This window comes from Salvelinus fontinalis, chromosome 12 (genome assembly GCF_029448725.1).
Source record: "Salvelinus fontinalis isolate EN_2023a chromosome 12, ASM2944872v1, whole genome shotgun sequence".
NCBI classification, from domain to species: Eukaryota; Metazoa; Chordata; class Actinopteri; order Salmoniformes; family Salmonidae; genus Salvelinus; species Salvelinus fontinalis.
The window spans coordinates 39534842-39551217 of record NC_074676.1 but is presented as its reverse complement, the minus strand read 5'-3'; the positions used below and the strand labels follow the sequence as shown (position 1 = coordinate 39551217).

Sequence of the window (16376 nt, the reverse complement as noted above, 5' to 3'; positions counted from 1 at the left end):
ATATGTTTCCCATGCCAATAAAGCCCTTAAATTGAAATTGAATTGACAGAGAGAGAGAGAGAGAGAGAGAGAGAGTGCTTGCGTTAGCAGGTGTTTGTTACTGAGATCATAAATTATACCACTCAGCTTTAGTATGCCATTATCTGCCTATCTGTTTATTACATATCCAGCTCATGGGCACTACTATATCGCCACCCCCCAATGTGTGAGCCCAGACAGATAAGACACCAGTCTCTCTTTTACTGTCATTCCTTAAAGAGACCACCATTAATTTGAGTGAATTTGGCGAGAGAGTGAGAGCGAGTGAGTAAATGGCCATCTATGGATTTGTCGTTTAAGAGTGTTTCATTAGATTAGCCTGCTAAAAATGACTGGAGGGAGAGAGGAGGGGAGGAAAGCATGCTAGATATTGGGAGAATCTCAATTGCATATTTTATCACGTCCTCTCTCCTTGCCTCCTTCTCAAAACCCACTGGATGGCAGAGGTCAACTTTGGTATTACAGTAGAGTATGCTAATTCTAGCCATTCTTTTTCTTCACCCAACAACGACCTCAAAACAATCTCCTGTTGTGACCTTTGACCTCCTCCTACCTGAAGAGCAACAGGATCACCACGGCGATGGAGAGGAAAACCAGGGAGGTGCCGTAGCCGATGGTGTAGATCAGCTTGACAGTGGCAAAGTAGGAGTCCTGCATAGGTTTCACATAGAGATCAGAACCCATATTCAGTCTCAGAGTAGTGGAGCTGATCTAGGATCAGCTTCACCCTGTCCATATACTTTTGTTCATTATGATCTAAAAACAAACACATCTTATATCTGCACTCCCACTTGACACCAGGACCTGTATTAATGAAGCCTCTCAGAGTACGGGTGCTCATTTAGGATCAGTTCTCTATTTTAGATCATAATAAGTATGATTATATGAACAGGGGTACCTGATCCTAGATCAGCTTTGAGGCTCTGGGGTCATTCCATGTCATTTCAGCAAGCCATGACACCCACCCAGATTGTTCTGAAATTGTTTCTGTAATTAGAAACAGATAAGATAATCCTTCCTGAAACACTATTTTGTTGAAATATAATTTGATCACTGAGACATTAAGCTAATTGATTGCACCCAACTTGGCCATTGTAATTCAAAGGATTCATATAATTGTAAATAAATGTAGTACCTAACATTCGATTTGGACGATAAGTCTTTCTTACAATGATCAAATGACAATAAAATGATCAATAAGCACCCACAGACCCCCACACCACAACAACCAGTATACAGTATTATTTCTCTTTGTCTGACAACCTTTAAGTCTTTATTGAAGACTCATCTCTTCAGTAGGTCCTATGATTGAGTGTAGTCTGGCCCAGGGGTTCGAAGGTGAACGGCAAGGCACTGCAGTGACAAACCACCCTTGCTGTCTCTGCCTGGCTGGCTCCCCTCTCTCCACTGGGATCCCTTGCCTCTGACCCTATTACGGGGGCTGAGTCACTGGCTTGCTAGTGCTCTCCCATGCCGTCCCTAGGAGGGGTGCATCAAGTCTTGAGGAGGAGTCAAGTCACTGACGTTACCCCCCCCCCAAAGAGTTAGTCTGTCCTAGCTGGTGAAATGTTCTGTCTTATCTGGTTTCCTGTGTGATCTTAAGTATGCTCCCTCTAATTCTTCCATCTCTCTCTTCGCTCGCAGAGGACCTAGGCCCCTATGTACTCTTATAATCTCCACAGGCACAGCCAGGTTCCTTCCTTTCTAGGTTTTTTTTTCCTCATCATGGTGCGTCTACTGTACATCTGCATTGCTTGCTCTTTGGGGTTTTAGGCTGGCTTTACCTATAAGCACTTTGTGACATCTGTTGATGTAAGAAGGGCTTTTTAAATACATTTGATTGATTGAAAGTAGTATGGAGCTGTTGCTTGGAGTATTGATATTTCAACCTTTGTAATGCTGTGAACATGGTGATTTTTATCCCCCCTGTTCAGAGAAATTAGCCATTGAAGTCACTTGCAATCTTTACCATAAATGAGTGTGAAAGTACCACGTTTTGCCCACTAGATGCCGTTGTTCCTGCTACTGCCACCACACCCTTTAATCTATTTTGCTGGTCTCTTGTGTTTTATAAAATGGATCACAAAAATTGTCTTTGCAACTTTGGGTAGAAAACCAATTGTTTTTGCTCATGATTATAATATCAGTCCCATGACTTGAATGAGATTTCCAACTATAGGTTTTTTTCACAACTGCCACCAGTTTGGCCCCAAAACATTTACAACAAAGACATATTGACATATTAAACACCATACTATTTATTTGACTATGAAACCCTGAACACCAATGGTGTTCACTACATTGATGATTTAAATTTAGGATAATGTTAACAGCTTTATCATTGTATTTTACATGTTTAAATAATCTTATTTGATGTTATATATATTTTACATGTGATAGGGCCACACAGAGGGCCAGAGATAATTACAGACGCTTGTAATAATCTTGTAATAAATACCCAAAAAAGCAACTAGATGTCATCGATAAATTCATATATTCCTTGAAAGTTACCAAAATTCTGGTTGTTTACTGGTAAACTTAAAAAGTTTCCAGTAATATACCCTCCCTTTCCAACCCTACCCCTGAACCTTCTCTCTAAACTCTCTTTCACCTCTGGAATGGGAACGTCATCATCCACACTACAGGCTGTGTGGTACGGGGGGAAGGGTCGCGACCATCCGATGCTGGTGCAGTTTCTGCTGACTGACCCTGCTGAGGCAGAGGCCAAAGGTTAGGGGTCACCAGGGATGAGAAACAGAAGCCCCGTGAGGGGCGGGGCTGTCAGTCACTGTGACTGACAGGGATTGAAAGCCAGTGGAAAACGGATATCATTGTACTGTATATTGTATTTATACTTTATACAGTACTGTCCCATACACATCAGTACATCTCCACCCACTATGTGCACTCATACACATACACAAATGTCACCTGCACCTGTGTTATTCCCCCAAAAAGAGAAGACAGCAGGACAGGTTGTGTTGATCATCTCCCCAACCGCAGCATATGGCCAGCACACCACAGAGTCCCAGAACGGTAGACAACCTTAGAGAGAGAGAGAGAGAGAGAGAGAGAGAGAGAGAGAGGTGGAGTGATGGTGAAGACGATACCAAATGTTCGATTTTTTTGGTTGACCCTCCTTTGGCAGCAATAACCTCAACCAAACATTTCTGTAGTTGCGGATCAGACCTGCACAACGGTCAGGAGTAATATTGGACCATTCCTCTTTACAAAACTGTTTCAGTTCAGCAATATTCTTGGGACGTCTGGTGTGAACTGCTCTCTTGAGGTCATGCCACAGAATCTCAATCAGGTTGAGGTCAGGACTCTGACTGGGCCACTCTAGAAGGCGTATTTTCTTCTGTTGAAACCATTCTGTTGTTGATTTACTTCTGTGTTTTGGGTTGTTGTCCTGTTGCATCACTCAACTTCTGTTGAGCTTCAATTGGCAGACAGATAGCCTAACATTCTCCTGCAAAATGTCTTGATAAACTTGGGAACTCATTTTTCCGTTGATGATAGCAAGCTGTCCAGGGCCGGAGGCAGCAAAGCAGCTCCAAACCGTGATGCTCCCTCCACCATACTTTACAGTTGGATGAGGTTTTTATGTTGGTGTGGTGTGCCTTTTTTTCTCCTCACATAGTGTTGTGTGTTCTTTCCAAACAACTCTACTGTAGTTTCATCTGTCCACAGAATATTTTGCCAGTAGCACTGTGGAACATCCAGGTGCACTTATGCAAACTTCAGACGTGCAGAAATGTTTTTTTGGACAGCAGTGGCTTCTCCCGTGGTGTCCTCCCATGAACACCATTCTTGTTTAGTGTTTTACGCATCGTAGACTCGTCAACAGAGATGTTAGCATATTCCAGAGATTTCTGTAAGTCTAGGATTCCTCTTAACCTCATTGAGCATTCTGCGCTGTGCTCTTGCTGTCATCTTTGCAGGACGGCCACTCCTAGGGAGAGTAGCAACAGTGCTGAACTTTCTCCATTTATAGACAATTTGTCTTACCGTGGACTGATGAACATCAAGGCTTTTAGAGATACTTTTGTAACCCTTTCCGGCTTTATGCAAGTCAACAATTCTTAATCTTAGGTCTTCTGCGATCTCTTTTATTCGAGGAATGGTTCACATCAGACAATGCCTCTTGTGAATAGCAAACTCAAATTTTGTGAGTGTTTTTAGAGGGCAAGGCAGCTCTAACCAACATCTCCAATCTCATCTCATTGATTGGACTCCAGGTTAGCTGACTCCCTACTCCAATTAGCCTAGGGGTTCACATACTTTTTTCCAACCTACACTGTGAATGTTTAAATGATGTATTCAATATAGACAAGACAAATACAATAATTTGTGTTATTAGTTTAAGCACACTATGTTTGTCTACATACTGTAGTGCATTCGGAAAGGAAGTCTTTTTCCACATTTTGTTAAGTTACAGCCTTATTCTAAAATATATATATATTTGTTTTATTCTCAATCTAACACAATATCCCATAATGACAAAGCAAATACAAGTTTTAAAGAAACATAAATATTCAGACCCTTTTGCTGGAAGCGATTACAGCCTTGAGTATTCTTGGGTATGACGCTACAAGCTTGGCACACCTGTATTTGGGGAGTTTTTTCCATTCTTCTCTGCAGATCCTCTCAAGCTCTGTCAGGTTGGATGGGGAGCATCACTGCACAGCTATTTTCAGGTCTCTCCAGAGATGTTCAATCAGGTTCAAGTCCGGGCTCTGGCTGGACCACTCAAGGACATTCAGAGACTTGTCCCGAAGCCACTCCGGCCTTGTCTTGGCTGTGTGCTTAGTGTCGTTGTCCAATTGGAAGGTGAACCTTCGCCCCAGTCTGAGGTCCTGAGCACTCTGGAGCAGGTTTTCATCAAGGATCTCTTTGCTCTATTCATCTTTCCCTGACTAGCCTCCCAGTCCCTGCCGCTTAAAAACATCCCCACAGCATGATGCTACCACCACCATGCTTCACCATAGGGATGGTGCCAGGTTTACTCCAGACATGACACTTGGCATTCAGGCCAAAGAGTTCAATCTTGGTTTCATCAGACCAGAGAATCTTGTTTCTCATGGTCTGGAGACCTTTAGGTGACTTTTGGCAAACTCCAAGCGGGCTGTCATGTGCCTTTTACTGAGGAGTTGCTTCTGACTGGCCTCCCTACCATAAAGGCCTGATTGGTAGTGTGCTGCAGAGATGGTTGTCCTTCTGGAAGGTTCTCCCATCGCCACAGACGAACTCTGGAGCTCTGTCAGATTGACCATTGGGTTCCTGGTCACTTCCACCTCATGGCTTGGTTTTTGCGCTGACATGCACCGTCAATTGTGGGACCTTATTTAGACAGGTGTGTGCCTATCCAAATCATGTCCAATCAATTGAATTTACCACACGTGGACCCCAAGTTGTAGAAACATGTCAAGGATGATCAATGGAAACATGATGCACCTGAGCTCAATTTCTAGTCTCATAGCAAAGGGTCTGAATACTTATGTAAATTATGTATTTCTGTTTTTTATTTTTAATACATTTGCAAAAATGTCTAAACACCTGTTTTTCTATTTATCATTGTGGGGTAGATTGATAATGGGGGAAAAAAGTATTTTAATCCATTTTACAATAAGGCTGTAATGTAACAAAACGTGAAAAAAGGGAAGGGGTCTGAATACTTTTTGAATGCACTGTATATAGGCCTTAAAGGGATTGCTCACCTCAACTATGCACTGTATATAGGCCTTAAAGGGATTGCTCACCTCAACTATGCACTGTATATAGGCCTTAAAGGGATAGCTCACCTCAACTATGCACTGTATATAGGCCTTAAAGGGATTGCTCACCTCAACTATGCACTGTATATAGGCCTTAAAGGGATAGCTCACCTCAACTATGCACTGTAGCTCCTCTCTTTTGATATTTTATAATGCACTTCCTACTTTTACACTAGAATCATTTTAGAATCTGCTCTTCCAACAAACTATTGTCTCTAAACCATTTATTCAATGCCAGACTCTCATGTTTACATGTGAACATACTGTATATCATATTATGACTGACTATTCATTGAGATGAGCAGTAAACTGGAGAGTGAGAAAATGTAATGGCTCATTCTAAGACGATAATGACACGGATACCTAGTGTACTGTGGTTGTTGTCATGCTCTGCGATGTATTGAAGACAATACCGCTCCTCTCTCTCCAGCTGTAATATATACTCGCAGTCTGGGTGCAGACTGGACAGATCCTGGCGAGAGAGATGGGTCGGGGAGAGAAAGAGAGACAGAAAGTGAGGCAAATATTGAACCAAAAGTTGAAACCCTAGAAACAAAACCAATCATTCTTTTCTTAAGTGTATGGAAGAACACTCACGTCTCCCTCCTGCAACCCACCTGAATGGCTATTGAAGAAAGGAATGAATGTTATCTACTGGCTGAGATGTCTGCACATTTTATTTTTCATTTGAAGTGCACCCAGATTAAATGACATATTCACAAGGGAAAAAAGAACATAAAACAACTTGACATTGAATGAGTCTGTATCCCTAATGTCAGAGAGAGGAAAATGAACCAACAAGACCGACAGAACCCTGAACAGCTTCTGTCCCCAAGCTATAAGACTGCTAAATGGTTAGTTAAATAGTTGACCAATAGCTACCCGGACCATCTGCATTGACCCTTTTGACTCATCACATACGCTGCTGCTACTGTTTATTATCTATCCCATTGCCTAGTCACTTTACCCCTACCTACAGTGGGGAGAACAAGTATTTGATACACTGCCGATTTTGCAGGGTTTCCTACTTACAAAGCATGTAGAGGTCTGTAATTTTTTTATCTTTTAATCATAGGTACACTTCAACTGCGAGAGACGGAATCTAAAACAAAAATCCAGAAAATCACATTGTATGATTTTTAAGTAATTAATTTGCATTTTATTGCATGACATAAGTATTTGATCACCTACCAACCAGTACTCAATTCAAGGAAAGCCTGAATATTAAGCGTCTAAGGCTCAGTTACACCTGCAGGGATGATTCTGTGGTGCCTGGATGATCAGATAAAGTAACCAGACATATGAAACCATTATCTTCTAGATGGGCAGTATAATATATACAGTGGTCTTTACAAGGCAAAGGAGGTACAGGGTAAACATTTTGTGTGCCTGCGTTCGTGTGCGCGTGTGCCTGCGTGAACGGAGAACTGGAGGAAACAACACATATTTCTTCCATTTCCGTTTGTGAGAGTATGTTTGTGGAATTGTTAGTCTGAGGATATGTTGAGTAGTTGTGTGGATGGAAAGTACGCACACCCCTTGACTTTTTCCACATTTTGTTATATTACAGCCTTGTTCTAAAATTGATTAAACTGTTTTTTATACCCCATAAAGACAAAGTGCAAACAGGTTTTTAGAAATTTTTGCAAATGTATTAAAAATAAAAACGGAAATATCACATTTACAAAAATATTCAGACCCTTAATTCAGTACTTTGTTGAAGCACTTTTGGCAGAGATTACAGCCTCGATTCTTCTTGTGTATGACGCTACAAGCTTGGAACACCTGTATTTAAGGAGTTTCTCCCATTCCTCTCTGCAGATCCTCTCAAGCTCTGTCAGGTTGGATGGGGAGCGTCGCTGCATAGCTATTTTCAGGTCTCTACAGAGATGTCTGGGCTCTGGCTGGGCCACTCAAGGACATTCAGAGACTTGTCCCGAAGCCACTCCTGTGTTGTCTTGGCTGTGTGCTTAGGGTCGTTGTAATATTGGAAGGTTAACCTTCACCCCAGTCTAAGGTCCTGAGCGCACTGGAGCAGGTTTTCATTAAGGATCTCTCTGTACTTTGCTCTGTTCATCTTTCCCTCGATCTTGACTAGGGTTGCAGAGGGTTGGAAGATTTCCTGGAAATGTCCCGAAATTTTCTGGAAGTTCTCCATGGGAAGTTAAGCACGGGAATTTTGGGAATTTTGCTTAAATGCATCAAAAACGTTAGCTTATATAGTTAGTTTATACTTTTAGTAAGTAGTAGGCAAGACAGATTTCAGACACGGACAGTTTCGTGGCTTTTACCGACACACACTCTGAATTCCATATCGCCCCCTAGACACTTGTCTTGATCTGAGAGGATTGGCTACATATCAATATTACGGTAATCGCTTCTGATTGGTTGCAATAGGTCTATTTGTTCTAATTGGATGCCATTGGCCTATTGGTTCTGATTGGTTGCCATAGGCCTATTGGTTCCATCTATCCAATCCTCTCAGATCTACAGTAGTGCCTAGGGTCTAGGGTCTAGGGGTTAGGATTAAGTTGTAGGGCTAGGGGTTAGGGTATAGGGTGTAGGGGTTAGGATTAAGGTGTAGAGCTAGGGGTTAGGGTGTAGGGTCTAGGGGTTTGGATTAAGTTGTAGGGCTAGGGGTTAGGGTGTAGGGGTTAGGATTAAGGTGTAGAGCTAGGGGTTAGGGTATAGGGTCTAGGGGTTAGAATTAAGGTGTAGGGCTAGGGGTTAGGGTGTAGGGTCTAGGGGTTAGGATTAAGGTGTAGGGCTAGGGGTTTGGGTGTAGGGTCTAGGGGTTAGTGTCTAGGGGTTAGGGTCTAGGGTCTTTGGATCAATATGGAACTGAGCATAAGCAGAGTAGAGTCGCTCTGTGTTTGTCTGGATCACTGTTAGGTTAGTAGGGTTAATGACTAGGTAATTACAAGTCTCTGGGTAGAAGAGTAGAGAAGAAAGGATATCAGAAGAGGAGAGCAATGTGTGTTCTGTATGATGTAGCTAGTGGCATAGTCACTTCAACTAAAATAATCTCAGGGTTTATGTTTACATTTGTAAAATATGCAGGTCATGTTGTCGGCCATGTTGGAAAACGCTAAGAGAGCTAATGCTAACCACATCACTACTGTAATTGACCTTTGAACTTGTTTGTGTAGAGCATTTACACTGGTTGCTCATATTGGCTTCATTACAACAATATCATCAACAATAACAACATGTGTGTGTCAGTAACACGCTTGTCAAATTCTCCATATGGGAATATTTCCCACCAGGCGTTCTTGTCTCCTGTTTCGGCAGTTGCTATAAAATGGATCGTTGTCACTTTGAAAAACCAGGTCACATTGATTCTGATAAAGGACTTTATTTCTTTGGATAAGCCGAGGCACAACGACGACTTAATCTCCCTGGAGTAGAAAAGTGTAGATAACTCACAGGTTTGTCGGGGTCTCTCTCATTCACACACCCATATGTCAGTCTTGTCGCTGAAAAAAGGTTACATTTTGTTTTCCTGTTTCCTGTCAATCCTTCACTCTTCAAATAAAGGCTATCCAATAGAAACGTCCATTCCCACTTTAGGCATTACAATTTATAAAGACTTTATGTAGCAAACATAAAGTCTTCATAAGCACTTTAAAGATGCTTCACAAATCCTTATAATATGTACATAGATATCTCAATTACCTCGTACCCCTGCACATCGACTCGGTACTGGTACTCCCTGTATATAGCCTGGTACTCCCTGTAGTTTTACTCGTTATAGTTCTTCACTGTGTATTTATGCCTTGTGTCACTATTTCTAATTTGATTTTATATTTTTATCTTATCTTTAACTCTGCATTGTTGGAAAATGACCCTTAAGTAAGAATTTCACTGTTAGTCTACACCTGTTGTTTACAAAGCACGTGACAAATACAATCTGATGTCATACCATATTAAGGGTGTATGGGAAGGGGGATACCTAGTCAGTTGTACAACTGAAATGTCTCTTCCGCATTTAACCCAACCCCTTTGAATCAGAGAGGTGCAAGGGACTGCTTTAATCGACATTTTCAGCGCCCGGGGAACAGTGGGTTAACTAACTGCCTTGCTCAGGGGAGGAACAACAGATGTTTACCTTGTCAGCTCGATGATTGGAAAGAGCAACCTTTCGGTTACTGTCCCAACGCTCTGGGTGCATTGCCAAATGTGACCAAATGTTCTGATGTGAAGAGCAAAGTGCTACAATTTAATAAAATCAGTCAGATATCATGGTGGAGTTCAATGCTCAACTTCCAACTTTGTCAGTAAAAACACTTTTTAGTATTTTTTTTAATACTTGACCCAGTTAGCTGGTTATTTTGTTAGCAGTGCCTTTCTGCCTCAATCTGACTACAGAGCTGTTTCAGAGGATTAGGGATAAAGAGCAGTTAAAGTTTCAATGCAACAGTTTGTATGTCAATATGGGTCTCCCGAGTGGCGCAGTGGTCTAAGACACTGCATCTCAGCGCTAGAGGCCTTACTATAGACACCCTAGTTCAATTCCAGGCTGTATCACAACCGGATGTGATTGGGAGTCCCATAGGGCCGTGCACAATTTGGCTGGTGTAGGCAATCATTGTAAATAAGAATTTGTTAACTGACTTGCCCAGTTAAATATAGATCAAATAAATTCTGGGTAACAATTAAGTATCTTACTGTAAATGTTTTCAATTAAAATGGTCAAAAATAAACAAAAATAGCTTCTTAACAAAAATGTATTTCTTAAGCAAGAATTTGCTAGGACTGTTTGGAAGTGGCCTGAGCGGGGAGGGGAAAACTGAAAACTAGCTGTTATTGGCAGTGAGGTTTGGAACTATTTTTCTTATTGGTCTATTAATTAATTTACTGGTGATGTCACCAGGCAGGCCAAAACTCCATCCCACCCAAACAGGCTAACATTTCAGGTGGTCTTTTCCAACAGCTCTTACACTAACAGAGCATTATCATTATTTTCACAATTCCACAGAGGAAATATAGTATCCAAAACATTAAGAACACCTGCACTTTCCATGCCATAGACTGACCAGGTGAATCCAGGTGAAAGCTATGATCCCTTATTGATGTCACTTGTTAAATCCAATTCAATCAGTGTAGATGAAGGGGAGGAGACAGGTTAAATAGCCTTGAGACAATTGTGACATGGATTGTGTATGAGTGCCATTCAGAGGGTGAATGGGAAAGACTAAATATTTAAGTGTCTTTGAACGGGGTATGGTAGTATGGCCAGGCGCATCGGTTTGTGTCAAGAACTGCAACGCTGCTGTTTTCCCCCCACACTCAACAGTTTCCTGTGTGTATCAAGAATGGTCCAACACCCAAAGGACATCCAGCCAACTTGACACAACCGTGGGAAGCATTGGAGTCAACATGGGCCAGCATCACTGTAGAATGCTTTCGACACCTTGTAGAGTCCATTCCCGACAAATTGGTGCTGTTCTGAGGGCAAAAGGGACTCAATATTAGGAAGGTGTTCTTAATGTTTGGTATACTCAGTGTACTGTATATACTGCTCTGTGCCTTTAATGTCTGGTTAATGCCTTACGTTGTTCCTAATGCATCGCTAATAGCCTAAAGAGAGATTTTATTAAGCAATTTACCCCACAATTATTGTCTCCTGTAGCTTTTGACTGGAAAATTAAGATGAAAGAACATATGGAGAGAGAGAGAGAGAGAGAGAGAGAGAGAGAGAGAGAGAGAGAGAGAGAGAGAGAGAGAGAGAGAGAGAGAGAGAGAGAGAGAGAGAGAGAGAGAGAAAGCACAATACATTAGCAGAGAGAGAGAGAGAGAGAGAGAGAAAGCACAATACATTAGCAGAGAGAGAGAGAGAGAGAGAGAGAGAGAGAGAGAGAGAGAGAGGGAGAGAGAGAGAGGGAGAGAGAGAGAGAGAGAGAAAGCACAATACATTAGCAGAGAGAGAGAGAGAGAGAGAGAGAAAGCACAATACATTAGCAGAGAGAGAGAGAGAGAGAGAGAGAGAGAGAGAGAGAGAGAGAGGGAGAGAGAGAGAGGGAGAGAGAGAGAGAGAGATAGAAAGCACAATACATTAGCAGAGAGAGAGAGAGAGAGAGAGAGAGAGATAGAAAGCACAATACATTAGCGGAGAGAGAGAGAGAGAGAGAGAGAGAGAGAGAGAGAGAGAGAGAGAGAGAGAGAGAGAGAGAGAGAGAGGATTTGAGTTATTATGCTTAGAGATGAAGCACACACACTTCAATGCTATATGTTTATTCCGTACTAGGCTGCTTCCTCTGGCTGTGCAACAGTGTAGACTACAGTAGGGATCCCTATGTACAGACTGCACCTCCATTGAGGAGAAAGTGGGTTCTCTAAAGCACTCAACTCGAGCAGAGTAAATACAGTATAGATACAATTGTTGGGAAGAGGGTAAGATAGAGAGATGTGTGTGTGTGTGTGTTCCTGCAATTCTACAGATGTTTCCATGGGGCAGAGAGGTACAGTAGCACCATTTGGAACGTAGCCATAGAGATGGACAAATAAGAGCGCTCTGTTGACAAATAACTGCAGACGGTAAATGGAACTTTCCACTCTCGCCAAATCTGTGATTGCATTAGTGGAGAAAGAGGGGAGAGAGAGAGCGGAAGAGGAGGGAGAGAGGCAAAGAGTGTGAGAGAGGGGGGGGGGGAAGTGAGAGAACGAAGGAATGAAAGTAGGAAAAAGAGAGCGAGAGGGATGTATAGCCTCCAGTACATTAATTTATGTGTGACAGAGAGAGCGAGAGAGAGAGAGAACGGGAGAGGGTGAACAGATTAACAGAGAGACCATATTATAATTATTATTGTTGTTGTTGTTATTATTATCAGTGTTTAGAATTATTTCTCGTTATGCTGCAGTCAGAGGACTTGGGTCATCGGAATGGAGTGAGGTAAGAGACGAGTAGTCACATCTCACCACCAAGCTTAGTTTGGTAATCACACTGTTGTCACCACCAAGCTTAGTTTGGTAATCACTCTGTTGTCACCACTAAGCTTAGTTTGGTAATCACACTGTTGTCACCACCAAGCTTAGTTTGGTAATCACTCTGTTGTCACCACTAAGCTTAGTTTGGTAATCACTCTGTTGTCACCACTAAGCTTAGTTTGGTAATCACACTGTTGTCACCACTAAGCTTAGTTTGGTAATCACTCTGTTGTCACCACTAAGCTTAGTTTGGTAATCACACTGTTGTCACCACCAAGCTTAGTTTGGTAATCACTCTGTTGTCACCACTAAGCTTAGTTTGGTAATCACTCTGTTGTCACCACTAAGCTTAGTTTGGTAATCACACTGTTGTCACCACCAAGCTTAGTTTGGTAATCACTCTGTTGTCACCACTAAGCTTAGTTTGGTAATCACTCTGTTGTCACCACTAAGCTTAGTTTGGTAATCACTCTGTTGTCACCACTAAGCTTAGTTTGGTAATCACACTGTTGTCACCACCAAGCTTAGTTTGGTAATCACTCTGTTGTCACCACTAAGCTTAGTTTGGTAATCACACTGTTGTTGTCACCACTAAGCTTAGTTTGGTAATCACTCTGTTGTCACCACTAAGCTTAGTTTGGTAATCACACTGTTGTTGTCACCACTAAGCTTAGTTTGGTAATCACACTGTTGTCACCACCAAGCTTAGTTTGGTCATCACACTGTTGTCACCACCAAGCTTAGTTTGGTAATCACACTGTTGTTACCACCAAGCTTAGTTTGGTAATCACACTGTTGTCACCACCAAGCTTAGTTTGGTAATCACACTGTTGTCACCACCAAGCTTAGTTTGGTAATCACTCTGTTGTCACCACCAAGCTTAGTTTGGTCATCACACTGTTGTTGTCACAACCAAGCTTAGTTTGGTAATCACACTGTTGTCACCACCAAGCTTAGTTTGGTAATCACTCTGTTGTCACCACCAAGCTTAGTTTGGTCATCACACTGTTGTTGTCACCACCAAGCTTAGTTTGGTAATCACACTGTTGTCACCACCAAGCTTAGTTTGGTAATCACATTGTTGTCACCACCAAGCTTAGTTTGGTAATCACACTGTTGTTGTCACCACCAAGCTTAGTTTGGTCATCACACTGTTGTCACCACCAAGCTTAGTTTGGTAATCACACTGTTGTCACCACCAAGCTCAGTTTGGTAATCACACTGTTGTTGTCACCACCAAGCTTAGTTTGGTCATCACACTGTTGTCACCACTAAGCTTAGTTTGGTAATCACACTGTTGTCACCACCAAGCTTAGTTTGGTCATCACACTGTTGTCACCACCAAGCTTAGTTTGGTAATCACACTGTTGTTACCACCAAGCTTAGTTTGGTAATCACACTGTTGTCACCACCAAGCTTAGTTTGGTAATCACTCTGTTGTCACCACCAAGCTTAGTTTGGTAATCACACTGTTGTTGTCACCACTAAGCTTAGTTTGGTCATCACACTGTTGTTGTCACCACCAAGCTTAGTTTGGTAATCACTCTGTTGTCACCACTAAGCTTAGTTTGGTAATCACTCTGTTGTTGTTACCACCAAGCTTAGTTTGATAATCACTCTGTTGTCACCACCAAGCTTAGTTTGGTCATCACATTGTTGTCACCACCAAGCTTAGTTTGATAATCACTCTGTTGTCACCACCAAGCTTAGTTTGGTCATCATATTGTTGTCACCACCAAGCTCAGTTTGGTAATAACTCTGTTGTTGTCACCACTAAGCTTAGTTTGGTAATCACACTGTTGTTGTCACCACCAAGCTTAGTTTGGTAATCACACTGTTGTCACCACCAAGCTTAGTTTGGTAATCACTCTGTTGTTGTCACCACCAAGCTTAGATTGATAATCACACTGTTGTCACCACCAAGCTTAGTTTGGTAATCACTCTGTTGTCACCACTAAGCTTAGTTTGGTAATCACACTGTTGTCACCACCAAGCTTAGTTTGGTAATCACTCTGTTGTCACCACCAAGCTTAGTTTGGTAATCACTCTGTTGTCACCACCAAGCTTAGTTTGGTCATCACATTGTTGTCACCACCAAGCTTAGTTTGATAATCACACTGTTGTCACCACCAAGCTTAGTTTAGTAATCACACTGTTGTCACCACTAAGCTTAGTTTGGTCATCACACTGTTGTCACCACCAAGCTTAGTTTGGTAATCACATTGTTGTTGTCACCACCAAGCTTAGTTTAGTAATCACTCTGTTGTTGTCACCACCAAGCTTAGTTTGATAATCACACTGTTGTCACCACCAAGCTTAGTTTGGTAATCACACTGTTGTCACCACCAAGCTTAGTTTGGTAATCACATTGTTGTCACCACCAAGCTTAGTTTGGTAATCACACTGTTGTCACCACCAAGCTTAGTTTGGTAATCACATTGTTGTCACCACCAAGCTTAGTTTGGTAATCACACTGTTGTCACCACCAAGCTTAGTTTGGTAATCACATTGTTGTTGTCACCACCAAGCTTAGTTTAGTAATCACTCTGTTGTTGTCACCACCAAGCTTCGTTTGGTAATCACACTGTTGTCACCACCAAGCTTAGTTTGGTAATCACACTGTTGTCACCACCAAGCTTAGTTTGGTAATCACACTGTTGTCACCACCAAGCTTAGTTTGGTAATCACACTGTTGTCACCACCAAGCTTAGTTTGGTAATCACACTGTTGTTGTCACCACTAAGCTTAGTTTGGTAATCACACTGTTGTTGTCCCCACTAAGCTTAGTTTGGTAATCACTCTGTTGTTGTCACCACCAAGCTTAGTTTGGTAATCACACTGTTGTTGTCACCACCAAGCTTAGTTTGATAATCACTCTGTTGTCACCACCAAGCTTAGTTTGGTCATCACATTGTTGTCACCACCAAGCTTAGTTTGATAATCACTCTGTTGTCACCACCAAGCTTAGTTTGGTAATCACACTGTTGTCACCACCAAGCTTAGTTTGGTAATCACACTGTTGTTGTCACCACCAAGCTTAGTTTGGTAATCACTCTGTTGTTGTCACCACCAAGCTTAGTTTGGTCATCACATTGTTGTCACCACCAAGCTTAGTTTGATAATCACTCTGTTGTCACCACCAAGCTTAGTTTGGTCATCACATTGTTGTCACCACCAAGCTCAGTTTGGTAATAACTCTGTTGTTGTCACCACTAAGCTTAGTTTGGTAATCACACTGTTGTCACCACCAAGCTTAGTTTGGTAATCACATTGTTGTCACCACCAAGCTTAGTTTGGTAATCACATTGTTGTCACCACCAAGCTTAGTTTGGTAATCACATTGTTGTCACCACCAAGCTTAGTTTGGTAATCACATTGTTGTTGTCACCACCAAGCTTAGTTTAGTAATCACTCTGTTGTTGTCACCACCAAGCTTAGTTTGATAATCACACTGTTGTCACCACCAAGCTTAGTTTGGTAATCACACTGTTGTCACCACCAAGCTTAGTTTGGTAATCACATTGTTGTCACCACCAAGCTTAGTTTGGTAATCACACTGTTGTCACCACCAAGCTTAGTTTGGTAATCACATTGTTGTCACCACCAAGCTTAGTTTGATAATCACACTGTTGT

General features: G+C 41.9%; 1 protein-coding gene across 3 annotated transcripts in view; it reads right to left on the bottom strand.

The window, feature by feature from the left end:
• Positions 1-16376, bottom strand: part of LOC129867387 (growth hormone-releasing hormone receptor-like) — a 54347-nt gene that overhangs the window by 29294 nt on the left and 8677 nt on the right. Inside the window, exons 2-5 of one of the 3 annotated variants that reach the window (XM_055940754.1) lie at positions 6180-6288; positions 2977-3084; positions 2651-2751; positions 593-690 (exon numbers count right to left, since the gene is read on the bottom strand). In XM_055940754.1, the coding sequence (XP_055796729.1) occupies positions 593-690; positions 2651-2751; positions 2977-3084; positions 6180-6288 (416 nt within the window). The remainder of the gene's footprint in view (positions 1-592; positions 691-2650; positions 2752-2976; positions 3085-6179; positions 6289-16376) is intronic. The other 2 variants (XM_055940755.1, XM_055940756.1) reach the window with 2 other exon arrangements.